The sequence below is a fragment of the Trichoderma ghanense genome, assembly GCF_004382785.1.
Source record: "Trichoderma ghanense strain CCMA-1212 chromosome Unknown scaffold_16, whole genome shotgun sequence".
NCBI classification, from domain to species: Eukaryota; Fungi; Ascomycota; class Sordariomycetes; order Hypocreales; family Hypocreaceae; genus Trichoderma; species Trichoderma ghanense.
Genome location: NW_027395679.1, coordinates 142,198 through 169,718, shown reverse-complemented (window position 1 = coordinate 169,718; position 27,521 = coordinate 142,198). Strand labels below are relative to the sequence as shown.

Below are 27,521 nucleotides of genomic sequence, written 5' to 3'. Positions count from 1 at the left end.
GAGTGAGAACTTGTTCTGCTGAGTATGGTGGGTGATGAAACGTTTAGCAAGAAGCCATAGTGATGACGCCTCTTGGGACCGTCTCTGCCCGGGATGCTTGCCACGAATAACGGGTTGCTCCGCCTCCGTATTTTGCGGGCTCAGGCTAGCAGATGACAGACGCATGGCCGGTTGCTAAACCGTCGCTCAACGTAGCGCTGAGACTAGTTACTGCCCCCCGCAAGAGCCCGTGTGGTATCAGATGGCGAGAAGGTTTATATGCTAATCCTGAAGCCCGAGCAAAGAATGCCTGTAAGGTCTATAACTTGAGCACGAAACATCATGTTTTAGCGGAATATGGAAAGAGGCGTAAACGTTCTACTCTGACCACATTTTTCAAATGCATACCTCGGAGACAACCAGTCGCTGAAAATCATCTTGCTCTGCAAAGGATGACTCAAGAATGCAGAGACTACCTCGTGACAGAAATGGGATGTATAATTGATGGATTACTCCCGCATCTCAAATTCCCTGCCAAGCTCTTCCCAGATCTTCGGGCCGGGTAAGAGAAATTTATGCGTATAGAGATACCAAACTTTCAATCGACCCTCAGGAGTCTCGTAGGCCGGCGTATTCGGAATCCAAAATCACTGTGCCTTCCTAGGCATCATATAGCTCCCAGATTACATTCAGGCAAGAGTGTTTGGCCCCCAACTGAGTATTACTGTGGCGACACTCATGAAGACTAATCGGTGATTGTTTCTCAATGCCTTGCATTCACCAATTAAGCACATGATACGCTGATAGACAACAGTGAGTAAGCCTAACGCTACACAATGGAATGGCTTGGAGTGAGCGCTTCTTCGCTGCCTGTAAGAAAGAAAGTCGTAGTAACTGCAGGCATTTCGTTTCTAGAAGATTGAACATATAGCACGATAGCAGTTTCAGTTCCGCGGTTTTGCGTTCTTTGAATGACATATTGTCTCATCGAAAGAGGAGCGCGCCAACGTAGGTGACGTCTTTCGTTAACACTGAGGACGGCACAAAAGACCCATGCATGCGAGATGGTCATGGTAAGAAAGTGTTCCCGTTAGAAGCAAGGGAAGAGAGGCACCAGAGATTCATCATACTGATGCTTAAACATAGACGGCACTTACCAAGATATCGGTCAGCTCGAGCGCGCTGCGTTATAAATAGCCAATGCCGACGTTAACACACGGAACAGCGTCTGCAGTTCGTCAAACTGAATGTGTAATGAATCAAGATATCCTAGCACTGTCGGGGTTGAATAAAGACCTCGCTGCTGTGCAAAGATATACGGTCGAGTAGCCCTGAGCTGCCTTCAATATCACACCGATGGACCGCTCATATCCCGGGTCATAGGGAGCAAAGTTGTGTGCCTTACCGATGCGATGCCGGATTCTCACCTGGCCAACATGGAGACCTAGAATCCAGACTGCACATCGTCATTTCCGGTTCATCTCCTGCCACAGCAATTGGGCTGCTTTTGTTTCCTCACATCATGGTCCGTTCGAGAAATCGCCACCTCATGTCCTATGTGTTGAGAGTTGAAGGTATCGATGGAAATTGAAGCTAACACCATAATTTCTCGATAATCATACTTCAAGTTATCCACAATACCGTCTAGAGTGCAAGTCTCATCAAGACAAATGAATGCTTTCTCACGGCTAGAGAAACGCTGTCAAGCTCGTGGCGGAGATGTCCGGTTGGGAAAGTTACCGAAAGCGGAAATTATCGCGACACTTGCATTAGACCTTCGCCAGTTACCGTAACCAGGAATCTTCCGTCAACTATGGCATTGCCTGGAGCTCAGCTGCCGACTGAGCGCGGAATTCGATGCTAAGCAGCAGTTTATACTCCGTATCTTCCCCCCTGTTTATGGGCATTTGAGTATCGGGAAGTGGGACAAGTCCGCATATGATCCAGGAGAGGTGTATTCTGTGCCTATCAATGGAATGGTCGACGTCGTTCGCGTGGCATTGACGACCGGTCACCATCGATGATTATCCTCTTTGCGGAGTCTTTCGCGACCTTCAGGAGTCTTGTCGGATGAGGAATTCAATATGTCTAGTGTCTTTCCCGAGGGATTCGGGACCGATCTCGGCAAACCGTTTGGAAGTCTGCGTAGAGACGATGGCACTTGGCAGCATGGACAGAGTCAAGGAGGAAGCGGGAAAATCTGCATATAATGTTGATGATACCCTCTTGAAGAGACAGTGTTGTCCTCCATTACTCGTCATCACCTTCTCCTCTTCATTCACCTGTCAAAGGAGACAAACGTCTCAAAATGCCCATCTCCATCACAATGCGTCCGCCGGAGAGCTTCCGGGACAAGGACACCGAGCTGGCCATGCGTATCAAGCAACCCTTCACTGTTGCGGCAGTGGGTGACCTCATTCAGATGATGCCCTTCTCGAATAGAAACGACCCGGACATCCAAGCTCTCGTTGAGGTCATGCAAAAGGCTGACACCACCTTTGCCAACAACGAAAACACCGTCGTTGATCGCCTCACCTTCCGTGGCCCCTTTTCCCACATGGAGGCAGACAAGGGTGTGGTAGAAGACTGGAAGAACATGGGCATCGACATGGTCACAAAGGCAAATAACCACACATTCGACAACGGCGACCCCGGTCTTGTCCAGAACCTCGAGCAGCTCCGCCGGGTGGGAATTGACCATGTCGGAACGGACTACAACATTGTCGAAGCCAGACTTGCCCGCTTCAAGACCACTCCAAAGGGAATTGTTGGCTTTATCGGTGCCTATGCGGAAACCCAAGACTACTCTCAGCTGGTTGGCGTACCTACGGGAAACCCCGTGGTTGTCACCCCTGAACAGCTCGAGCAGCTGCGAGCAATTCGTGACAGCATCATCGCTCGCCGAGACGAGGTCAGCAGACCGCTTGGCGTGCCCAAAGCCGACCCCGAAGGATCTGTTCTCGTCTTTGGGCGGCAGTTCAGAGTGCAAAATGCCAGCGCTGAGGCGGACGAAGAAGTGGCTGGCATCAAGAAGCGCCTCGAGCACCATTTCGAATCCAAGGGTGAAATCACGTACAAAAACAACTCTCTCCGCCTCAAAGTCTTCCACAGTGTCACGGCAGAGCAGATGAAACAGCTCAAAGTTATCGCGGATGTCGATCCCAAAGACGGTTCCGAGACGCTGGACGCCTTTGACGTTCATTTCAAAGTGGCTGCAAACCCTGGGGAATACAGCTACGAGATGGAGCCCCAGGATCTCCGCGACATCCTCCGTGAGGTTCGTTCCGGCAAGCAGTTTTCCGATTTTCTCAGCGTCACCATCCACTGGCATCAGAACCGCTTCTCGTTCCAGCACTACTCGTTCGACCACTATCCGGCAGATTTCCAGATCACGTTCGCGCGGCAAGTCATCGACCACGGCGCCGACTTCTTCTTCGCCCACGGTGTGCACACGCTCAAGGGCGTGGAGATTTACAAGGGGAAGCCAATCTTCTATGGCGTCTCCAACTTTGTCTTCCAACACTCCCAGTTCCGGTCCTGGCGCGACGATGCCGCCTTTCGCGCTCCTTCTCCTCTGGAAGGTCCTATTATCGGGGACGGCGAGAGCAATGAGGGCCGCTGGGCGTGGCTGGATTTGCCGGAGAACAAGGAAGCTCTCCTGGTCTCGGCGGATTATCTTGATGGAAAGCTATCTCGAGTGCGTATCTACCCGGCCGATTTGGGGCGGACGCCTCGCCCTGGCTCTTTGATTGGAACTCCCACGCGGCCGGCCCCCGAGGTCGCCAATGACATTCTCGGCCGGCTATGCGAATACTCTCAACCTTTTGGGACGAAGATTAAGATTGAAGACGGAGTGGGCGTGATTGACATTGCTACTCAATAGGATGGAATTGGGAAAATCGAGCAGCTTCTTCGTTGGTATAGATAGAAGGATAGCCTAGAGCAATTGATTAGACACTCTTTGTTGCTTTACGCAAGTTGCAAAGACATTGTATCGCCACACTGATGGAAGTTGTGCTTTGAAGGATCATGAAGGATCGTGGGGAATCGTGTACCCGCGTCGGACTCGTCGTAAGCCGAGTACCCGAAGCTGGAAACGTGACCCCCTGTTTAGCCTAAGGCAACCCGAAGAGTAGCCATCAATCCCGACATGGAGAGCCTCATTATGCCACAATTCAAGCACCACGTTCTCAGAGAGCGCGTTCAATCAACCAGCTGCTGGCTTCGACTTTGTTGGTCCTTGGTCAAGGACTTTGACACTCAAGCACAATCATCCGCTGGCTTGACGGCTTAGCAAGGGTCAGGGGCGTTGGAGCCGGGCCGGAGGCAATGATATCCTCGACTCACCATGTCAACAGGTGATACAACAGCACAGCTGGACGCTGTACGACCACTTTCAAAGCCCAAGAAACCGCTGTCTTGCATCTCGTGTAAAGTCCGAAAGCTGAAATGTGACCACGAGAGACCGGCTTGTAGTCGGTGCGCCAAAGCCAACAGCGAGTGCATTTACCCGGAAGCTCGGCGCAAGCCGAAGTTGCTACAAACCAACGTCAAGGAGCTGGAGGCTCGGATAGGTATGTGTGAGACCTTGTGTCGCTCAGATGCACCCGTCTGTCGTATCGTTTGATGACACTCACATGGGGTAATAGCCCAGGTTGAAGGATATCTCAAGGAGGTTGGCCAAAGCCGTCTTGACACTAGCAGAGACATTCTCGTCAGCGGACTGGACAGTCAAGATTGGCTCAATAGCAAAGATCAACATGGCACCGAGAAAATGGTCGAAGATGATGCTGCCTTCCATGATCTCAGCACTTTGCCCGGCAATTCCGCTGTCGAGGACCAGCTGTTCAGCCAGAATGTGGCTGACGACGGAACTGCTCAAGCGGGACCGCAGCTGCTTTCCGGACTTGCAGACCTTGACAGTCAAGCTGGCAGTGCGTTTCATAACAATCAGCTCATAGATCTCGGCATGTCAGAGGCCCTACCACCGCCCGAGATGGTAGAAGATTTGTGAGTTTCCATAACGCTATATCCGGACAAGCTTCTTATCATTGTTAGGCACACCGCCTTCTTCTCTACGCAATATCACTATATGCCGGCGATTCATTCTGGTCGCTATTACAGAGCTTTCTATGGCAATTCGCTGAGCAAGCCACCGATGTGCTTGCAGTATGCTATATGGGCAATGGGCGCCCTGTGGCATCCCAAATACGACCGCATCGCTGATGTATTCTATAAAAGAGCCAGACATTACGCCGAGACTGACGAATTGAAGGTGAGCGTATCGGTAAATGAACGACCGGGGTATAGCTAACACGCAGCGAAGGGTGACGGAGAGCATTTTATCACGATAGCACATGCCCAAACCTGGGTCCTCATTGCTGCCTATGAAGCCAGAGCCATGCTCTACACAAGAGCGTCCATGAGCGGTGCTCGAGGCGCCAGACTCGTGCAAATGATGGCTCTCGATGAGATAGATGCGCCAGATGGCATGCTCTCCCCTCCAAGACTGGCACCCCCGAGCGACTGGACCGAATTGGAAGAGCGTAGGAGAGTCTTTTGGATGGCATTCTTAAACGATGCCCAGGGGAGTATAGCGACTGGCTGGAACAGCATCATCAGAACGAAAGACGTGAGTTCCTCACTCCCAGATACGTTGGACCATGACACATCTAAATAAACGCAGATAATGACTCGACTTCCGGCTAGCGAAGAGGCCTTTGCCTCAGGCCAAGAAGAAAATGCGCCTTTCTTAGACGAGGTGATGAAGGGCGCACCCTACAGTGGCTTCACTGGCTCTCTCGTCATCAACGAGATGCTAAAGTCCATCATGTCACACGTTCATCTCATCAAGTCCTCCGACCGGCCGGAAGATGCCATAAATGGTGCTTTTTGGCAGAGACACCGCCGTCTGGATAACCAACTGTCCACACTCTTCCTATTCATGCCGGAAAGCTTCCGTCTTCCGGAGAACATACGAGACCCTCTCGCGACGTATATCAACTTGAACTTTCATGCATGCGTGATATGCTTGCATCACGTTGCTCTCGAGAAGATTGAAACACACGGACTCGACGATCGGTTGAGAAAGGAGTGCCGCAGTCTTCTCAAGAATGCCGCCGAAGAAATTGCCAGCATTGCGAAGCTGACCTCTCATCGCTCGTCCTTATTTGTACGGGATCCCCTTTCCGTTCCAAAGAAACAAGGCTGACACACCATATAGAGCAACCCCCTATGCGCATTTTCACTCTATTGTGCCACCACTGTCTACGTGTATCTCGCCAAACAAGAACCTTCCTCTGGAATCAATCCCAAAGACATGTCCAACCTGGAACTCATCATCAACGTTATGGAAGCCATAAGCCGCATCCACATGATCACAAGCGCCTTCCTGCAGCAAGCATGCCTCGACATTGACAAAAACGGCCTTTCGGGCATCATCAAGCTGCCCAATCTTTACCAATACCGGGATCTATTTGGGGGCCCTGCTTCCAGTATTCCGCTCATGGCACGGAGTCCAATTTCGAAGCACACGCAGATGAGCTCTCCCTTGCCTGGGCGGCTTCCGTTGGACAAGCCTTTGGGACACTTGCGGCCGATGAATATAAGAATGACGAAGTCAGTCCCGCTACTGACGGGAGTGACGGCGGCCATGAGTCGGCTGGACATCACCGACTGCTTCCGGCCTTCTATGGGTGCCATATCCAGAAATCTGGAGCCCCGTTCTACTGAAAATCGTCACAAAAGAAAGCGACAGCTTTCGACCGCTCAGCTTTCTACACATATAAGTGGCGAGTCGGTCGGGGAAATGGGTCTTCCTAAGCCCCCTGGTATCGCACATTCAACGCATCCCCCGATGAACAGTGAAAGAGAACAGATAGAAGGAGGATCTCATTTCCTCAGCCAAACAAACCCATCGTCTTTTGCACCCTTACCTCTCGGCGAAGCAGGGAGCAGTGAGGTTGGGCCTGGTGCAAGCCACGGAGTTGCCAAGGAAGCTGATATGTCGCGGTATCAAAGTCATACGCCACTTACAGCGTGGCAATCCATTGACAACGAGACTTTGGCCTTTTCCGCGACGACTGCAGATATACCTGATGGAGAGTGGTGATGGATTGGAATTTGTGGGAAGCCGGAGTTTTGGATTATGATAGTTCGTGTATACCATGTACGATATCTCTGGGAGGCTTGCCTCTGTGGATAAGTGAAATCTTTACTCATATCCAAATCGTAAACTGGAACCTTGTTTAACTTCTTATCTACGTTACCCTGCATCGCTATTTCAGTACCTCGCTACGTAATACAGCTTCTGAAGTTGAGGGGCTCCCCAGACATTGCATATACGGCCTCGGGTTTCCATCTTGGCCAACTTCCATTGCCCATTTAGTCTTCAACATCGCATCCGAACAATGATATCGGGCTTCGGACTGCTTACTTCAGCGAAGGGTTAAACGAACAGTGGCAATCTGCAGTGGCTGACTGAACACTGGTCCTCAGTATGGAAGTCACATCTGCCACGGGCAACCGGAATGGGATGAGGCGCATTATGCGGGGAGGAGGGAAATGCCGTTGAGAATGGCCCAATAGCTGCTACAAGAGTAATAACCTGAATGCCAGCTGTAACTCGAACGATTCTCAAGGAGCGAACGGCACAGATTGGCATGAAATTGCTGGCATTCAGTCACCCAACTATAGTGGCCGTGTTTCTTGGCATAAGTAGCTCATTGATAGCTGCAGTATGAGGATGGGCCTTGAGAGCAGTATTTCACTTCGTCCTTGAGCCCCAGCAAGCAGCGTCACGTTTGCCCACATAACCTCTTTCAATTGGCGATACGCCTCGATTCACCATCCAGATGCCTACAGTTCCTGAGCCTCCTCCAGCCTGTCGCCGGATTATGTTCACGCAGCGCGTCGTACATGCGTCGCTTCTTCACCAGCGCCTCGAGCGCGCCGCTGCCTGTGCTCCGCCACTTCCCCTGCGAGGCGCCCGCGGGCCGAAAGGTAAATCGCAGCGGCCGATTCAGAATTCCCGCCACAGAACGAGCTGACGGCACCTTGGCTACCGGGCCCGCAGCCGAGCCGGTGTCTGGGATGACTAGAGGACTCAGGGTTCGGCAGTGCCGGACGGATCAGGTCGCCGGCCACAGATGCCGGTTGGAGAATAACTGATGGCATTTGGTTGCCGGGTGCCTTGTGCTGCCGCTGCTACCGATGTGTAGGAGGGGAGCAAGACAGGATTGCGTGGGCTTCGCTGGAAGACTCCGGAAAAGGGGACAATCTCACCTAGACCATCGACGGCGTGACTGGCTAGTTCACTTGAAAAGGCTTCCTTGACGGCCTGCTTCAACGTCTTTCCAGCGAGTTGTTCAACAACATCATTGACCGTGTACGATCCAGCGCTTCTGATCAGCGTCTTGAAGTTCCTCGCGGCCTTGGAGCCCGCGAAGAACAGACTGCCTCCCAACTCGCCCAGAACGCCGTCAAGCAGTCGGTTGAGCACACCGACCGCGACGAGGTTTCCAAGTCGGCTTGCGACCTGCGGCAAAATCAGCCGGTGGACTGGCTGCCACGTTCGTTGCAACGCCTGCGGCTATGCCCACGCCGACCTCGATGGCTGTGCCATCACCCGCAGATAGAACGACGACGGCGATGCTGACAACGAGGCCGACGACGGCGCTGAGCAAGTCGCCCCAGTCCAACTGCATGCCGAAGAGGCTAAACCGCCCACTGGGATAGATGCGGTTGATGGGGTCTCCCGCACAGTTAGGCATAGGGGTTGATCTCGCCCGTGGAAAGGGGGCTGCCTGGGGCCGGGACGTTGAAGCGCCGCAGCACGGGGTTGTACGCGCGGTAGCCATTACCGATATGGTACCATCTAGTGACAGGGTCGCGATACTGGCCGTTGAAAGCGATGGCAGTGCTAGTGTTCAGTATGGAGCGGTATCCATAGGGGTGTATGACTGCTGCAGAAGGGTCAGGCGTAGTTCAGCCAAGAATCGAGCCGTGGCGATCGGCTGCCCATAGCTGCGCCTTTGTCTCGTTGCTGTTGCTGTCTGCTCGAGGTACATGGCCCCAGTATCCTGGACGGTCTGCCAAGAAGCTCGTCTGGGCGTTGCCAGACAGCAGGATCAGCGACAACTGCCACGTTCGCAAGCTTGACTGTCACAGCTTTGACGGCGGTCTATCCGACTCTTTGCTGCACCGATCCTTCGGTGCGTCCTCGAACAACATACCGTGCAATAGCTTTTACTGGTGGCCCGCCGGCCCAGACTAGGTGTCCGTTGGCTCCAAGAACGTCTGCAAAGCCATCACCATCCTCCAGCAGAGAGATGCCGGATGCTTTACCCACTTGTCAATTGATGACGGCCCCAACATCTGGAGAGAGCACTACACGTGGGGGCAACGGTTCACAGTTTTCGATCTGTATGGTACTTCTTGCTTTTTCCACGCTTCACCGATACCTGGAACACCCTGGAGACTAGCAAAGGCAGGCCATATGACGACTAGAGCTAAGTCCTCCAAGATCGTGGTGGTCTGCACTCCGATGTTATTTGCTTGCAAGGAGATGATGCCTCCGTATCCCATCTCTCGGGTCAGTACTTCGCATAGCCTACCTGCACCTAAATTCGCAATTGGTCTGCTATTTATTTGACTTTATGATATCTGAATGTTGCCTCCGTAACGACAAGCCCCAATTGCAGGGCGGGGAGTCGAAGATTCGTTCATTTACATACTTTCCGCTGACCTACGACTTCAATATCTCCACAAGAGGGTGCCTGGCAGAGGAAGTCGTTCATTTTTCCTGCAGTGGAAGGCGTTCATATCTCAATCTATAACATTCTATTGGCCTTATTGGTAGTGCTTATGGCGGTAACGACATGTTATATGTTATCCACAGGTAAAGCAGGAGTGTATGTAGACATATCTGCGCAACTTCGGTTCTGTAAGCGCAGTCTGTAAGCCAATGGAGGCATGATCGTCTGCTCAATCCCCAGTCTTCCACTGTGCTAACTTCAGGTTGATGACTATAAAAGGTTCTTGTATCACAAAGGCAAACCCGCGAGCTCCCGCTTCAGCCTCCCTCTTCCTTGGCCACCTTTCCATAGATTCCAATAATCAGCGCGAGCTTCGTTCATTTCTTGATAGCTATAGCTTTAAGCAGAATCAGGGACGCTACGGATTGTACTACCACTCTCTCCGGAAGAGTGGTAGATCTTTACCCATGTTGCTCTACGCACATCAATTTTTACACGTACAATACTTTACACCTTGAGATTAAGGTTTGCAGATCGTAGCTCCACCACCGCTCACTCGCTTGCAATAGAGTATCCAGCCCTTCTCATGTTTGCCCCGTCAAATTTCTGAACTCCAGCTCCCCTCATCCCAGCTCCTCCCAAACATTAGGCGCTTCTACAAGACACAAGTGGGAAAAGGAACAAAAAACATACAACAGCCGGTCTTCGCAGGTAGTTCACCCACCCAACTACCAATGTTGGTGGCTTGCCTGTGGGGGGGAGCAGACGGGATCCCGAGTATTTCCACTACCTGGGGTAGGTATGGTCACATGTGCTTGGCGACAGAGGAAGTAATGCTATGCAGGCCAGACTGATACCGATCCTCTCTCCGATTACTTGATATAGATAGTTCCTACCTACTAAGACACGGAGAATGTTCTTCTTAGTTACACACGAGGGACCTGGTCGTCTAGGAGGTAGCAGACGAGACACACATTTTAATGATCGTCCTCAAGCGAGGATTTACTTACATTTAACCTTGATATCCGCTGTAGGTCATGATTGGAGCGTCTATATCCCTTATTACTCAAGAAGCAACCACTTGCTTCTGAGGAGGATATTGAGCCAGTGGATGAAACCTCAAGTCATTCGGCTCCGATCACATCTAGTCCTAAACCGTTGCCGCATTAATCACATCATCCAGGGCAGGAATCTACCAAGTCGCTAAATGGAGTGCAACCACACACAGACCGTGACTCGTCCCGGCCAGCCGCTTTTTAGTTGGAGGAAGGTGGTGGGATGATGTTTGGTCAGTCAAAGAGAATCGTCTCCCCTCGTTTTAGGCATAATTGAGCTCGCCGTTGACAATATCAGGAACCAAATTGACAGTCCGAGGAACTTTCTCTTCAAGTGTCCTGAAAGAAAAAGGAAGCCATCAACGCTCTCATCAAAGTTTGTGAAAGGCGGGCGTCCGCTCATTCTACCCTTGTGCAACCTCATCGCGGGGAAGAGCTCAGATCCATGTTAGTTCTTGATATGATTGCCGATTGATCCGTTGGAGCTGTCCAATGCAGACTCACATGCCGGCTAGTGGGCCTCCGGATGCAGGCGTGGTCTCTAGTTTGCTGCAGCTAAGTGCAGGGGGTTGATGTTCGAGACAGGGCTGTTGGATATCCCTCAAGTTTTTGCATGAAAGTAGAAACGACCTTTCACCCCGAGGCAAGAAGGAGCAAAACGCTTGGAAGATGGAGGTTGCAGGAGGATGAAAACACCGACTTGATTTAACGGAAGGACGTTTCGAATCTGAAAAAAAGAAATCTGGCCGTATATCCTCTTGGCGATCTGTCATAAACTATCAACATGAACTTTTAAGCTCTCTCACAGGATGTATACATTCGTAGCTAGAAGTCCCGTCCATCGTTGAGTAGTCCATCGAATCACGGGAATAAGAGACGTGACCTATCCTAGCGCCAAGTTGTTTCTTCATGTTCATTCCCATACCCCTCATGCAGGCTACCAGAATTGTATGCGCAAGGTCGGCCTTTGAGTGCAACGGGAAGGAGCCAGCTTCTTCAATATGGAACACGGCTCTTATGCTTGGCATCACGCAAGCTGAAAGAGATGGACCAGGCCAAACTTGATTATGGGGTAGCATCGCATCATGTTATCTCCGTGCCATTGTGACTACACACATGTACGGGATCCTTCTTGGTGTTTACTCCCACTGTGCATTAATGGCGTTACTAAGCTTTATAGTGGCGTAAGCTTGTCAAACGTTCCCACGTATGAAGCAATCTCGAGACATGTGGAGCTGAGTGTTGCTCTATGCGTTGAGAAGAGATGGAATCATCAACATTATGTGAAGCGTACATACGGATAAGAAGCCGCTGCGCGAGCAAGTGGCTGCATCGATGCCTTGGAAGACGAATCGGACTTAGCGTTGGCCCTGACGTTCATGAACGAAGCAAATCAGGAAGCTACATACACTTCACCCACGTCTGCAGAGCAACTTTGCTTGATGAAAGATAGGGATATAAATCACCTAGTCCTGCGGGATTCCAGTATTGGGTAAATTTGCTACCGATTGCGTGAAAATGGCGAAAGAGCATGTCTTTATCCTAGTGCTTGCTAGATGATATAGCCGTACATATGAGAGCGTATAGCAGGTAGCTACGCCCGCAGGCTCCGATACATATTATCAGGCACCATCTCGCAACAGGGGCATATAGAGGAAGTAAAATATGTCTTAGGCTAGGTAGGCGTAATGTGTCAGCCATGAACCCTGGTAATTCTTTGTAATATGTTATATCGCAACTGCTGAATTTCCTCACCAAAGCGAGACCAAAGTTTATTCACATATATCCTCGTAGCCACCGCTTACAAGGCTCACCCAGCCTCTAGTCCGGCATCTGTAGTCCTTCGCGTTGCTTCAACTACTGAGTACACCATTAGTCATTTTCTTCTCGGAGATGTTCTCTGCAATAGGCAGGTTGCAGAATAATGCACTCGCAAGTCTCGCGATAGTGTTTCCTTTTCCCCAAAGGTGTCGTTCCTTTGATTCGACCAGCTTCTAATGACGTGTAGATATGGTAGATTATCTTCAAGCTTCAACAAAAAGCCTCTCCCGCGTTCAAGATCAATCCTACATTCCTATTTCGATCACCACCCCGATTGCATCTTCGAGCCCTGGTTTTCGTCAACGAGGGCTATTAAAAGATGAATCGGAGCAGTGTATACTGAGAGGATGTCAAGTATATAAAGACCCTCTTGGAACCTTTTTGAAGTCAGATCTGTGCAGGAGCAACAGCTGTTCACACAAGCCAACATCTCGATTCAAAGCCTTCTCCGTCTATCTTGTTTCTCATCCATTTATCGCAGTTCCCCAGCTTCGTCCGCAGCCATTCAAGATGAAGTCCCTCGCCTTCGCCGCAAATGTCCTGTTGCTGGCCAGTGCCGTCTTGGCATCCCCTCTTTCAGCACGCAAGCAGGCGGCTATAAATGCTATCCGAGCCCGGAGTGCTGCCCGTCGTTCCAACAGATTCCAAGCCGGCTCCTCCAAGAGCGTCAATGGGACTGCCGATGTCGAGTCTACGAACTGGGCTGGCGCCGCTATTACAACCTCAGGCATTACCGAGGTCACCGGCACCTTCACGGTCCCCAAGCCCAGCGTCCCATCTGGTGGCAGTTCTAGTGAGGAATACTGCGGTGCTGCGTGGGTGGGAATTGATGGCTACTCCGATGCGGATCTCATCCAGACTGGCGTCCTGTGGTGCGTTGAGGGTGGCGAGTACGAGTACGAGGCTTGGTACGAGTACCTCCCTGCCGCGTTGGTCGCATACTCTGGGATTTCTGTGTCGGCTGGATCCGTTGTTACCGTTACTGCCACGAAGACTGGCACTAACAGTGGAGTTACGACGTTGACGAGCGGTGGAAAAACTGTGTCCCACACGTTCTCCAGGGAGAACTCGCCCTTGCCCGGAACAAGCGCCGAGTGGATTGTCGAGGACTTCACCTCCGGCAGCTCGCTGGTTCCGTTTGCCGACTTTGGATCTGTTACCTTCACCGGATCCAGCGCCGTCATTAACGGACAAACCGTGACACCGGGTAGCGATTCTGCCGTCATTATTGACCTGGAAGACTCAAGGGGAAATATCCTGACATCAACATCGGTCTCTGGCGGCACCGTGACTGTTGAATACGAATAAAGCTTCGGGCAATCTACCTTTATTCAGTCTCGGCGGGGAAGATATTGCACTGTTGGTTAAGGGGACGGATTCTGAAGAGCACTAGTTCTGGATTTACCTTTCATCAGAAGCAACACAAGGAAGCTGCAATTCGGATTTGGCATCAAGTACCCGAGACGATAGTAAATGGAATACAAGTACAAGTTTTCGACTTGGAATAGTTGACATATTCCGTGTGGCTTGACTCTGAATGAAGTGATCTGTGACGTTTTACTTGAACTTGCTATATCGACTGCAAACTATCAGCATTAGCGTGCAGATTATGCAATCTATTTAGGTTGTGTTCCAGGCGCTAGTTCATGGTCTTTTGCAAATACGCATCATGTAACTATAGGAACAGAGCCGTTGAATGAGGACAGGAAGTTATTGAACTCAAAAGAATAGCTTGTTGAGATGGCGATTTTGCACTAGGATTGTAAACTGTGTGATAGATTCAGTCAGTGCGCGGCTGAAGAGTTCTCTCCACAAGAATGATTTACTCCCTCGAGAAAGCGAAGCAACTGTAAAGCATCAACAGCCGGTGCTCGTTACTAGCCACGCGTATTGCAATCTCTGTGGATAACGAGGTTGCTGCCTGAGAGATCGGTGACTTCCCATCGTACGAGGGAACACAAGAAATCCAAATATCTTCGATTATATATACATACTCAATCTCTAATTAGGATTGCAAGAGATCTTAACTGACCTGTAACCCTTGGCTAACTTGGCCCAGCTTTCTCGCCGCCTACCAAAGCGTAACTCTCGCGCTGGATGACTATGGCTATAGCTGCAGTTAACCCTCCTATTTCACTGCCAGTTCTATTTCATTGACGACAACTTATAGCTATCATGAGATTTGAAGGCAAAGGGTAGTAGTGTGATTCTGTTAAGAGAAGATACTAAAATGCTGATGGGAGATTAATTGATAAGAAGCAACAGATGTGATCACGAGAAAGCTCTTGCATGAGTTGTTCCTCTGGCAGTTCAAGACCACAAGACCACCTTTCTGATAAAGTCCTCAGTCTGTATCCAGCTCGGTAATACTGCCTGATTTGTCGCTCGGAACCTCAATAACCGCATGACTGGACCATTAGGGCTGGAACATGGTACTCCATATGTGCCCCGAATATGATGGCTTACTGGATGAGGCAAATGCGACAATCAGAACTCCGGGCAGATGTACGACACTAACCGAGAGCGTGACGGTGTATGGGCTATTTATCGTTGTTACGAATGCTTCATGTACGCAGCAGGGGAAGCCCATCCACTTCTACTCAACGTCAGGTTTGCTCGGGCCACAAATTTATGGGCGTGCGATATGCACAAGGCAGATCATCGGAGATAGAAGATATGGTCAGCTCCTGCTACCGCAAATACGACGAGTGACACGTTGACCCGGGAACTGTGCGTCGCGGGTAAGCATTTGGTGTCGGGAGCTGCGAAAGCTGGTGTCCAGAGTTGCACATGCTTTGTGGCCAATAAAGTAACAGGGTGTGTCCAGTAGCGTGCATTCCGCCTTGACATGCGAGACCCGACCCTGGAAGCAACAGTCCTCGTTATATGTGAGTGAGACGCCCTGAAATGATGTTGTGATGGTTAAGGAAGGTAGGACAAGTCAGCAACAATAAAGGCTCGCGTTTGAAAGGTTACATCAGCCCTAATGCGCTTAGAGGATCGCCAAGGGAACAATACTACCTCGTACAGACGACCTGTTACTTTCGCTTTGACTGACCGACTGGATTTCTCGGTTTAGAATCCAAAGCGAAGTGCGCTTGGGCACTGGGCATGGGACCTACCTATAATCACAATCAAGAGCCCTTTGAAGAACCAGGATGTAAGAGGCTAAATAGGTAACTAGAAGTGGAATCAACGAATAAATCAGATGTAAGGGAAGGACCCAACAATAAAATGGTCTTTATGGAAACAGAGTAAGGCAAATAGGTCAAGCCAAGTGCTCTACGGTCATACCACAACTACAACAATCATCTATGTACTTTGCAAAGAACTCACCCTTTCGCCACCGACAACTGCCGAGTGGAATCTCTCCCTCCTTGCTCAGGAGCGTACGCAAGGCCCTGCTGTCAGCTGTCATGCTGTAAAAGACGACCGCTGCTTTGCAACCATTCATGCTTATTTGGCATTGAGTACTCCGTATTAACTCTGCCGATCTACCTTATCAGGAAGCTGATTGTTCAACGGGGAAGCGGTACTTTCTTACGCCAAGCTACCATGTGTGAGTGAATGGCACGTTCTATTTAAGGTGTCGCGGAAAATGAAGAACATTGCTGGAATGTATAAAGACGTGGTGCTGACTCTCTGTTCCCAACGTTCCATCATAGGAACAATAACAATCCATCCCTCGAGTAAACAAACAGACAAGTTTTCAACCATTCACAATGCTCTTTGCACGAGACTTTATCCCCACCATCCTGGCCCTGTCCTTGTCCGCAACCCACGCCGAGGCCACTATCGCAGTCGGGACTGCCGCAGGCTTCAACGGTATGTTCCATATTCTATCCCAAAATTGTCGTTGGTTTGGAATTTCTAACGATTCCTTGTCTACCTACTAGTGATGTGGGTTAATGGTGCCGACCCCTGCCGCTGGGACAGAATCAACGACCAAGGCGAAAACCCGTGTGGCGTCCACCCTCGCAAACCCGCTCGACAATGGGCAAAAATACGTGCTGCAGGGCTGCGGCGGCCCCATCTGGTTGGATAATGAGGACGGATCCTTTAACAGCAACTGCCACGATGCGTCGGCCGACCTTGCCTGCAACGTGCACCGAAGCCTCCTCTGCTCCTAGACATCTTGTGCCCCGTCGGTATTTCAGGCTAAGCAGACAATGAATCAAGGCAGCAAGCGGGGATAGGAGACAAGAGTTGGATGTGAACACAGTCCTTGAGCTGTGAACTATTCTGTACTTCTCTGTTTTACGAATTTCTGGACAGGTCTTGAACGGGGAATACGGGAGATATGCTGAAAGTAGACGAGTACTCAAAAAAAAATAAATGGAAGAACTTCCTCTTGTTCCCATAGCTTCGGGAATACCGTCGGATGTGTGGCTTCCGGCTTAAGTTGACAAGGGGCTCTTCCGGACCGTCGGGCCGGATCCAGGGGCGCAGCTGACAGTAGGTACGTTACTTCATCAGCCGTCCAATCTTCATTCACCCTTGCGTCCACCATGACCGCCAATAATATAAAGGTTCGGTAAGCCGCTGGCTGGCCTTCGGTGAAGCAAGACTTGGCAGAATATTTTACGGAGTCGAGGGCCGCAGCCGGCACGCTGCGTGGAAAGTTAGCAACGTGATACAGGAAGAAAGCAGTAGAAGCCCCTCGACCAGCGGCCCTTCGTGGCCTTGTGGTATAACTCTAATGTGAAAACCTTACTCCAGAGGGGCCTGGACGGGTTTCGTGGATTGGCAAATGGAGTGGGGGGTCTTCAATTCGCGTGAATCCGGCTGTGTAGGTTTTGTCTCGTGTATGAGCACGAGTCGATATGAAGCAGATTCGCATAGGAGTACAATCAGCGGAGGTCGAAATCCGGCCAAGGATTCAGAAACTCAATTATAATGCTCCATAACAGATTCCCAGGGTACATGATCTGAAAGTTGTTGAAACTTCAGGAAATGGCTTTGTGGGACCCCGAATATTGCACTACCTATGGTGTTTCTGGTACGTTTTCTCAATTTGACGCTTCTGTCTCCTCTCCGTATATGCCAAAGATAGCTTTTCATCTCCTTGAACATCATATGCTCCAATCTGCATCAAGTCTCCTTTCCTTTGGAAAACTTGCTCACATGTTGCTCCACTCTCGGATACACATCTTTATATGCGGAAGCCCCCATCCAAGCGTCCAGATGTCCTTTGCCATGGAAGAGCTCTCTCTCGTACCATTGCTTCCCATGAGCATTGCATAGCGCAGTGTACGAGGTATCCGTGTTCTCTGCGGTAAATACCATATTTTCTGAGCCAGACAGGAATAATATAGGGATGCCTTTGAGGCGGTTCATGTTCTCTGCTGTTACCAGGGTTGCGTTTGGATTGTTCGTCGTGACCTCTCCAAGACGCCCGCAGTTTGTGAGCCACTTGAGAGATTGCATTGAGGTACCGCCGATGAATTGATCGAGCTGACTATGTGTAGCCTCATTCAGATTCTTATGAGTCCACAGCCTGGATACAGCATCAGTGAAAAATCCTTGTTGGGAGACAGGGGAAGTTCCGGGCACCAGAACCTGGGGTTTCGACTACTTACCGCCCAAACACCAGCTCGCTTCTATGGCAGACAACCGATCGGCAAATCTCGCGACGGTTGCCCACGGGATAGAAACGTAACATTTGGTTGAGAAGCTGCTGCACATATGTGTCGTTGGGACTACTACAACAGTCCCAATACGAGCCGACGAGATTGCTATAGAGATCAACCGGAAACGCAGACAAAAGGCTATTAATCTTGCCGAATTTGGGATGCATGAAGACCATTGAGCAGGTGATGCCGCGAATCCAATGGCCAGGGATAGTTCCATCCAGTAGGCCGCAAGCAAGAGCAAGAGAGCCAGCACAATGTGCAACGACATAGACCTTGTCTCCTCCCTGGGTATATGAATGGCTGACTTTGCGAATATGGGCCAAGGCCGCGTGAATGTCTCGCCTCGCATCATATGCTGTGTGTCCGTCCCTGGCCAAGGGAGTCCGGCCCACCCTATGCGTAACGCAGTAGACTCTGTAGCCGGCTTCGCGGAAGTAGGCAACGGCATTCTTCCTAATGGTTGGGAGTGCAAATATCGAATGGTCAACTGCGGCTCCCGGTACAAACAGAATCACCGGCGCCGCAGAGACCTTCTCCTCTCCGTTTTCTCGTAAAGGGTTCCACATGAGCATCGTTGTCTTGATGCCGTCTGTTGCTTCCAGTGATATGACCTGGGACGCTGCGGCCGCGCCAGCCGCATAATTTACCACACCACTTGGCCATTGAAGAGCGCCCAATCTTGAGAAGAACGGTGTAGCAAGCTGTTTGACGAAAAAGGAAAGGAACCTCGTGGCCGACGTCAAACCTCCCCAGAGTGTTGGGGCAGTTGTTCCAAATGTCTTGAGCTCCCTATAGAAGTCCGCTGGCTGAATGTGCAGTGTACCACGTCCAACTACTTGGGCCTGGCGATCCGTGATGGTCACATACAGCGTGGTTGTTTGCCTCCAGACCTCGGGAATGTTGAGATAGGCAGCTGAGTTGACCACTTTGTAGCCATTGAAATGCAGCGTTTTACCGCTGGGAGACACCATGTCGAAATCATAGGTCAGGTTTGCGGTATCGGGCTGTCGGGGATCCTGATTGAATAGCCGGAAAGTACCCCGATGAACAATAAATGTCCCCCCAAGGGCACTGCTGCAAAACGTACCCGTCAGATTGGCCGAGTGGCAGTTGTTGTGAGTTACTACGGGAGAGGGTTAGCATTGATGAGAATTATGACGGCACCTTTAGGGGATATCCTCACGTTCAGTTGTGTCCCAAGATTTGACACTTAGGAAGAATCTTGCAGATTCACATTGGCTGCGCGCAATCTTTGCGGCAACATCAAAGTCACCAACATCCTGTCCAACGTGGATGAATCCTGACATGACTTCAGAGAACCCGACTCCGGAGCAGCCGTTTGCATGAGCTTGACTGATTCTGCTCGCCAGCTTCTCGACATCTTGCTCTCTAGGCAAAGAGAATGCCGGGGAGCCATATAGATCCAGTGGCCCTGGCGTCTCGTTAGTCCAGACTCCGGGGATACGAGTCGCGTACAACGTACCGTTCTTCGTGTCAAAGTCTATGGAAATTCCATGCTTTCGGCCGGCCATCTCGACTGACCTCTCAGCCAGGGCCGTGATTGTCGCAAATGGATTCACACCGACAGCCGCGGGGACAACGGCTCCGTCACAAACAACCAAGCCTGGGTAAACTCGGTCTTCCTGTCCGACAAATATCTCCCCATTGCTGTTCGTGACGCCAGCTTTGCCCGTTCCATCGGCGCTCATTCGAGCTCCGCCGCTAACGAGCCGTTAGAGAGAATCCGTGAGAGTTATGCTAGGATCATCTTTGAGGGGTGGCCATACATGGGATGAACCGTAATCTCCTGTGACCCCAGCAAGGTCCAGGCTGGGTTGGCAATGAAGTCGCCGCCTACGGAAGCGGTCATCGCCTCGAGGAAAGCGTGAATACGGGATACCGACTGAGAGCGACCGACACCAGAGTAGCTCAGCACGGGCTTGTCCTCTCTGAGTGTCAGGGAACCCTGACTACCTGTCCAACGTGATATGTGAGCGTTACTCCTCTTCACTGTTATTCATCGATGGGCCATCGCCTTCACTTACTGTCATGAGACATGACCAGGTATACCCCTGTTCTCGATACGCTGCCTTTGGTAATATACGGCCCAAACAATTTGCTTCCCACCCTTGCTGCTGATTTGACGCAAGCTTGGACGAACTGATAAGATGGCTTCCTCTGATCTGGCAGGTACTCCAGGATTGGAATCATCAGTGGACTCAGTGCCTGAGGTATTGCGCAGTCCTCAATCACGAACCCCTCCAAAGGATGCTCTTGATCGCGCAAGTCGATTACGGACGTGATACAAGGTCCAACTGGCCGCTCTGGTGTAGGACGGGAGTGCGCGAGGCAGTTGGCTTCATAGTCGGTATTATATCTGTTCCATCCTCTCGTGTCAGTAAAAGTCCTTTGAAAATGCAGCATAAGAAGGTAGGACGACTGATCGATACATACGCGAAGCCTAGCATATCCCCATTCCCACTCATTTCGGTTCCGAGGTCGTCACTCATATCGAGGCCCAGCTGTTTACTGCGAAGTAGGATCTCCGTCGTTCCAATACTGCCGGCACCGAAGAAGACCAGCTTCTTGGCGTGAACCCACATAAGGTCGTCGTATGCACCCGAGAATTGCCCCCGGTTGTCTGCAGTCCACGCAAAGTGTATGATGTACCCTTCGCGTCCAGGAGCCTTTGTCACGTACCGCACCTCGCACTCACAGAAGATCTCTGCCCCCCAGTTCCATGCATCACTGAGGTAGTTCACCAGGGTTGTGGACTTGCTTCCGTCGTTGATTCCAGTGGCGTCCATACCTGTCAGGGATGATGCTCGCATGAAGACGCCAGAGCTATTTGGCCCATCGTGGAATCGGGTGGTTTGGCTGACCCGATAGAATTTGTCTCCGACGCCCATGAGTTCTGCTTCCCTCTTGAGCAGATCGGCCTTGAGAAGCTTCGGATGAGACGCCGGATACTGAGCTGGCTCCAGAACGTCTCTAGCTCGGTTGTAATCTGTTTCTTGTCAGCGAGAAATCCCCAAAGCGCGGTTGTTTGGGAGGTCAGTCGTTATATGAACTTGGGCATTCTCCCACATGGAATCGAGACCATGGAATCATGAGGCTTACATTTAGTCCATGCTTCCACTCCCCTAAGCTCCTTGGGCCAGATGTCCATTTCCAGAACCGCAGGAGTTGCCTCCAGGAACACGTTTGCATTCAGCAGGCTCGTACCACCCAGCCCATTTCCCATGAACACATTTTGTCCATCTCCGACGACGAAATGATAGAGCCCTGTAGGGTTACCACCATCTACCAGTGTGCCTGGGACGCTTCTCCTGTCTCCTGGTGCGAACTCGCCACTAACACGGACCTCTTTGGCCGCATCGTGGAACGTCTCTGGGTATTCGCCAGGCCATTTTTCTTTTCCCCTTTCCAGGACGCAGACACTCTGTTTGCCTCTCGCCATACGACTTGCTGCAACTCCTCCTCCGTAACCGGTGCCGATTACAACAACATCGTAAGAGTTTTGCATAAGCTCAACAGGTAGTGAGATTCGAGGAAAAGAGCGGGGCGTTTGTCCTTCCTGTTCATTGTTATATGCCGGCCGGTGACTCTCCGGTGATGAGCGCTTCCTCTCTGTCGACGGTCCATTTGTCTGCTGCAAATTGGTTTGTTCATGGGATGAGGCGGCGCTTTGATGATCCAAGGGGCCATCGAGACCATCACCTTCCACAGCCGGAGCCGCCTTGTCGCCGTCAACTGTAACGGTGCGTTTCTTGAGACCTGGCATCACGTATTACTGGATACCAATGGTCTGGGAATAGGTAGAGTGCGTATCATGAACTGTCAAGAATTGTAGGTAACAGACAGCTATGTAACATCCTAGTATCAGACTGGAGTACAAAGAACAGAGACACGCCGTGGTTATTTATATCCGTCTTGCGGGAGCCATTCACTGCTTTGAAGGCAATCCAAAGGTCATTGTCCAGCTTCGTTGTCAGATCTCAGATCTCCAGAGCTTTTGACATTCGCCAGATGCCATGGGAGTCGAGGGAGGGCAGAGAGCCGGCCAAGCTGCAGATCCCGATGTCAGGACAAGCAGTGCCGGGCCTTATTGCGTCGTCGTTACACGATGGCTGAGTCGAGGCACATGAGCTGAGAACCTTCGGCTGCTGGAATTCCTTGCAATCTGTCTCTTTTGAATTCACGACAGCCGTCAGTGAATGGGCGAAATACCAGAGAAAAGTAATCTTAGATGAGTTGTGGTGTTTTGCCAAGAGCTACTTGTGTTCAATGCCCAAATGCTGAAATGCTGCGCAGAAGGTTTCGGTCTGTTGCAAGCCACGATGCAACCATGTTCAGCCAGGCTGCCTCAGCCGCAAAAGCAAGACGACAGACTTCATCACGAAAACTCAGCTGTGGAATGCAACTGGCTCAGCCATAAAATGTAGCTGAGCCTTTAGGCATGCAAAGTATAAGTCAAAATGACATTTTACTGATGTGCGACGAAGAAATGTTTAATCGGTGGACAACCGAAGCCATGCAACAATCTGGTGCCGTCTGGTAGTAGGTGGTGGTAATTAATCAACGCTTCGGTTACAGAAAATGGGGATTTTTTTTGGGAGGAAGTGTCTTGGCTCAAATACGGCACCATCGCTCTCTCATTTTCCTACCATCTCTCAGAGTACCAAATGTTTGAGAAACGTTGCCTTGACTGCGATCAATTCAGACTTTACTGAACAATGCCTACCAAGTATCCCAGTTTCCGACGTTCGCAAGAAGGCGAAGAAACAGAGCTCCCTCTCACGTATACAGGGTCTCCTTGGCAATTGTTCGCTTCTGACGTCCGGTTGTTCTTTGCCAACATATTGTATATTCCCTTCATATTTCTCCCTCTCTATCCATGGCCTTCTGGGCCATTGGACGAGCTTTGCCCAACATGGGCAAACATCCTCGATATTACCTTGCATTCTATCCTTTTTGTTCTACAATTATCATTTCTTATAACACTTCCTCTGCTGATATTTTACCCTGTCTCTATCTATGTCTTGTATATTGCCGCCGTCCTAACGCTTAATGCTCTAATCTGCTTGCATTTCAATCGTGGAATTCCTCCAGAAGGTTTAAAGTCGACAGAAGACGAGTACTCACAACAATGGGAGGCTCGTGACGATGAATACTGGATATTCCTGAATGGAATCTGCGTAGGGTAAGTATATACATCATGTTTCTCTGCCCATAACAGCCAATGAAGCTAATACCCGTTCCTTCTCTTTCAGAAACCACTGGCTACAAAGTAACATTGATCGGCTATCCCGTAATTTTCACCGGCCTGTGGTCGGAGTACATAACAAGACGTTGGTTACGCACTCTGTCTCTTCTCCCGTAATCTCACAAAGCTTCACCTTTTGTGACGGAGCTTCATATATCAAGATCTCTGACGTTTGTCCAGATACGGCGTTGTTTTCGACCTTGTGCAATGCCTTATTCAACGTGCCTTACTTTACGCCACTTCCGACATTCGAGACTGCTATGTCAAGGTTAAAAAAGCACTCTACCGACCAGGTGTCAAGAAGGTGGTGTTCATCTTGCACTCTCAAGGTGGTATTGAAGGTGGCATGATACTGGATTGGCTACTTGATGAGGTTCCACAAGACCTCCTGCAGATTCTCGAAGTATACACCCTTGGTTGCCTGGCGAATCACTTCAACAACCCGTCTCGCAGCATCACCTCGCCTGACTCTTCGGCAAAGCAAAGTTCAGCAAGCGAGGGGACCAACCAGCGAGCGATCCCCCACATCGAGCATTACGCCAATGCATACGATTTCGCCAGCAGATGGGGGGTGCTGGCTTTCACGAAGAGAAAAGTCCACGATCATCTCGAGAGCAGATTCATGGGCAAAGTATTTGTGAATCCAAGGGCGGGGCATCAGCTCAATCAGCACTACCTTGACTCCATATTCCCCTTGGATCCGACCGGACGGTTTACCCGGGAGCCGGTAGATGGAGACTTTATGGACATGAAGTCTTGTGCTGAAACAGACGATGGCACGCCGGATTTGATGCATACCGAGCAGAACGCACATAGGGCGGAGTCGGATACTGCACGCCGAAGTATCGCTATCAATGATGCAGTGCTAGGAGACCAATCCATAGATGGTCCAAGCAAGCCCATGAGCAACAGTGTCGAAGAGAACCATGGAGGGGTGGAAAAGATGCGCCATATAAGCAGGCTATGGCAGTATCGAAACGGAGGATGTCCTTCAGATTGATGTGACAGCACACCTGTACCTAGTTTACGCGATGTGTTTTTCTAACGACTCTTCTTTATCTTTCCCGACGGAATATGCCAAGTATCACCATAAGCCATTATAATAAGGACATTCCATATGTCCTTTAACCTATGTATGCTCGCGTGTTATCTCACAGTCACAATATAACTACTCCTGGCTTCGCTCTGTGACAATTCCTTTCCCAATCCTCCGCATATTCTCACGAAAGCCTGCGCTGACCCACGTCTAGACGGCTACAACAGGCTGTCGAGCGATATCCGGAACCCCCTCCCCCCCCCCCCAAATGCTGCTGCTTCTCCGCAATTTCCCCATCATCCGACACCAGTATGTATTGTAAATGTGTTCCTAGTTGCTCAGATGGAAGCCAATCATCTGCTTGCATGATTCATTCGCGAGTTTGGTTTCACCGAAAATGCTTGTTGGAGGACCGACAGCCATGACTCGCGCGTCAGCTGTAAACCAACCACCCCAAACGGACCGCATCACAGTGACCCTCACCAAAACATCTCCTCCATGTCACGGCGAAACTATTTCCAAGAATCTTTGCTCCAAGTCCCCACTGGCAGTGTCATCGATGTGGAGAAACCTGGACGCTCGTACAACTTCCGAACGGCTCTTGTTCGTTCGGCTGGCCTCTCCGCGTTCTTCCCCCACACGCGCCGTTCGTTCGCTATGGGGTACATGGATGCGGCTGTTTTTGCTGATCTCGCCTTTCGAATGGCGCTTTCTCCAACGCTATACCCATGAAAGAAGTTCTTTCATTGGATCTCATGACGACTTTCCCCCACATAGAACGTGGAAACTTGACTTATGGTTCTTTTCGTGCTAAATGGGGGGAAGTGCGGAGAGCGGCCATCGTGGTCATCAGGGCGACTGTCACCCTGCAGTATGTGCGGTCAGGAGAATATGAGACCCGATTGCGTGTTACCGAGACACAAAGACATGGTGGCATGCGGAAGAGGTTATATAAAGGCCCGCTGATCCACTGCTCCTTGTGCGATCCGAGCTTGGGCACCATCGTGAAGTTGGATTGTGGATTCTAAAAGCCTTATTACAACGGTCACTTTGCGAGATGTCGTCCAATCCAGCGGACGGCGTTGCGATGCAGCCCAGGAAGGGCGTGTTTCGTCAACTTCGGGAGAACCCATACATCTTTGGTCTCTCAGCTGTAAGTTCACATTAACACAAACCATCTAGCGAACATCCCGCTGACATAGCAATAGTTTGCATCGCTCGGTGGCTTCCTCTTCGGCTATGACCAAGGCGTGGTCTCAGGTGTTCTCGGGATGGAGAACTTTGGTGCACTCTTCCCGAGGATCTATCTCGACAGTGGCTTCAAGGGCTGGTTTGTGTCTACGCTTCTTCTGACGGCCTGGTTGGGTTCGTTGTTGAATGGGCCGATTGCGGACCGGTTCGGCAGAAAGGGCTCCATGATGGCCGCTGTTGTGGTGTTTCTGCTTGGTTCTGCTCTTCAGGCTGGCGCGAGCACCATCGGCATGCTCTTCGGTGGTAAGTCATGACCTTTTATCAATTGGCATCTTGAGGGCTCCGGTAACACTTGTTTTCTAGGACGAGCTGTCGCGGGTCTTGCAGTTGGTATGCTCACCATGATTGTGCCTATGTACATGTCGGAGGTCTCTACGGCGGGTATTCGAGGAACCCTTGTTGTGCTTCAGCAGCGTAAGTCTAAGCAACTTGACTCATCCACACATCTATCGCTGTTCATTCTCCTAAACGCCTTCTCTCGCAGTAAGCATCACCTTGGGCATCCTCGTCAGCTACTGGCTCGAATACGGCACCCAGTACATCGGCGGCACCCGTTGCGCCCCCGACATCCCCTACTCAGGCGGCACTCCTGCGAAGCCGACCTTCAACCCCCAGAACGATGTCGGACCCGACGGCTGCACGGGGCAAAGCCAAGCAGCCTGGAGGATCCCATTCGCTTTGCAGATTGTTCCTGCACTCGTACTCGGGATTGGAATGACCTTTTATCCCGAGTCCCCACGGTTCCATCTCATGCGCAAGAACGAGGATGCAGCCCTTCGCTCACTGGCGCGCCTCCGCCGCGTTCATCCCGACTCCGATTCCCTACGAGAGGAGTACCTCTCCATCAAAGCAGAGGTCATGTTTGATGAAGCCCACTCGCGAGAAAACTACCCCGGAAAGAGTGGTGCCAGCCTCTTTTTCGCTGAATACTACGGCTTGCTGTCGAACTGGCCCACGTTCAAGCGGGTGTTTATTGGAAGCGCCATCATGTTCCTGCAGCAGTTCCAGGGCTGCAACGCCTTGATCTACTATGCGCCGACTATCTTTGGGCAGTTGGGTCTTTCGGGCAACACGACATCGCTTCTGGCCACTGGTGTTTACGGAATTGTGAACACTCTGAGCACTTTGCCCGCCCTCTTCCTCATCGATCGAGTTGGGCGACGACCTCTGCTCATGTGCGGCGCCACTGGCACCTTCATCTCTCTCATCATCGTTGGATCTATTGTCGGCAAATATGGCTCTGCTCTCAGCCAACATGCCGCGGCAGGCTGGGTCGGAATCGCGTTCATCTACATCTACGACATCAACTTCTCCTACTCCTTCGCCCCCATTGGCTGGGTCTATCCCTCAGAAATCTTCAACCTGGGCAGCAGATCGAAGGCTATGGCTATCACTACCAGCTCAACTTGGATGTGCAACTTCATCATTGGGCTGGTCACTCCGGATATGCTCGAGACTCTGAAATGGGGAACATACATCTTCTTTGCGGCCTTTTGCTTGATTGGGCTGGTGTTTACCTACTTTTGCGTGCCGGAGACAAAGGGGCGCAGCTTGGAGGACATGGACCGCGTATTTGGTGATGAGACTGCTTTGAAGGAGAAGGAGAGATTGTTTGCCATTGCGGCCTCCCTGGGTCTTACGGCGTCAATTCCGGCGGAGAAGACGGAGGCTATCACCGCCGAGGCCGAGGAGTATGTTTAAGCACATCTAGTATTGAAGGATGCA

The 27,521-nt window shown here is 50.9% G+C and overlaps 9 protein-coding genes across 9 annotated transcripts; 6 read left to right on the top strand and 3 right to left on the bottom strand.

The window, feature by feature from the left end:
• Positions 1-2,287: 2,287 nt before the first annotated feature.
• CCMA1212_009322 (Uncharacterized protein) lies at positions 2,288-3,862 on the top strand (the record flags this gene model as incomplete). Its single annotated transcript, XM_073706409.1, has 1 exon — positions 2,288-3,862. One exon carries the CDS (start codon positions 2,288-2,290, stop codon positions 3,860-3,862), a length of 1,575 nt encoding a protein of 524 aa, XP_073554984.1.
• Positions 3,863-4,327: 465 nt separating this feature from the next.
• Positions 4,328-7,090, top strand: CCMA1212_009320 (uncharacterized protein; the record flags this gene model as incomplete). Its single annotated transcript, XM_073706407.1, has 6 exons — positions 4,328-4,553; positions 4,629-4,989; positions 5,038-5,254; positions 5,306-5,611; positions 5,666-6,151; positions 6,203-7,090. The coding sequence occupies 6 exons, from the start codon at positions 4,328-4,330 to the stop codon at positions 7,088-7,090; spliced, it is 2,484 nt and encodes an 827-aa protein (XP_073554986.1).
• Positions 4,613-4,924, bottom strand: CCMA1212_009321 (uncharacterized protein; the record flags this gene model as incomplete). Its single annotated transcript, XM_073706408.1, has 1 exon — positions 4,613-4,924. The coding sequence occupies one exon, from the start codon at positions 4,922-4,924 to the stop codon at positions 4,613-4,615; it is 312 nt and encodes a 103-aa protein (XP_073554987.1).
• Positions 7,091-8,083: 993 nt separating the features above from the next.
• CCMA1212_009319 (uncharacterized protein) lies at positions 8,084-8,837 on the bottom strand (the record flags this gene model as incomplete). The annotated part of the gene is made up of 2 exons (XM_073706406.1): positions 8,084-8,515; positions 8,580-8,837. The coding sequence occupies 2 exons, from the start codon at positions 8,835-8,837 to the stop codon at positions 8,084-8,086; spliced, it is 690 nt and encodes a 229-aa protein (XP_073555081.1).
• A 4,283-nt stretch (positions 8,838-13,120) lies between these two features.
• On the top strand, positions 13,121-13,918 carry CCMA1212_009318 (uncharacterized protein; the record flags this gene model as incomplete). The annotated part of the gene is made up of 1 exon (XM_073706405.1): positions 13,121-13,918. The coding sequence occupies one exon, from the start codon at positions 13,121-13,123 to the stop codon at positions 13,916-13,918; it is 798 nt and encodes a 265-aa protein (XP_073555082.1).
• A 2,414-nt stretch (positions 13,919-16,332) lies between these two features.
• Positions 16,333-16,740, top strand: CCMA1212_009317 (uncharacterized protein; the record flags this gene model as incomplete). Its single annotated transcript, XM_073706404.1, has 2 exons — positions 16,333-16,435; positions 16,547-16,740. The coding sequence occupies 2 exons, from the start codon at positions 16,333-16,335 to the stop codon at positions 16,738-16,740; spliced, it is 297 nt and encodes a 98-aa protein (XP_073555073.1).
• A 961-nt stretch (positions 16,741-17,701) lies between these two features.
• On the bottom strand, positions 17,702-22,027 carry CCMA1212_009316 (uncharacterized protein; the record flags this gene model as incomplete). Its single annotated transcript, XM_073706403.1, has 7 exons — positions 17,702-18,107; positions 18,190-19,366; positions 19,427-19,965; positions 20,031-20,217; positions 20,289-20,620; positions 20,698-21,250; positions 21,364-22,027. 7 exons carry the CDS (start codon positions 22,025-22,027, stop codon positions 17,702-17,704), a joined length of 3,858 nt encoding a protein of 1,285 aa, XP_073555074.1.
• A 952-nt stretch (positions 22,028-22,979) lies between these two features.
• On the top strand, positions 22,980-24,509 carry CCMA1212_009315 (uncharacterized protein; the record flags this gene model as incomplete). The annotated part of the gene is made up of 3 exons (XM_073706402.1): positions 22,980-23,446; positions 23,517-23,594; positions 23,690-24,509. The coding sequence occupies 3 exons, from the start codon at positions 22,980-22,982 to the stop codon at positions 24,507-24,509; spliced, it is 1,365 nt and encodes a 454-aa protein (XP_073555075.1).
• Positions 24,510-25,602: 1,093 nt separating this feature from the next.
• CCMA1212_009314 (uncharacterized protein) lies at positions 25,603-27,497 on the top strand (the record flags this gene model as incomplete). The annotated part of the gene is made up of 4 exons (XM_073706401.1): positions 25,603-25,698; positions 25,754-26,039; positions 26,100-26,210; positions 26,281-27,497. 4 exons carry the CDS (start codon positions 25,603-25,605, stop codon positions 27,495-27,497), a joined length of 1,710 nt encoding a protein of 569 aa, XP_073555076.1.
• Positions 27,498-27,521: the final 24 nt, after the last annotated feature.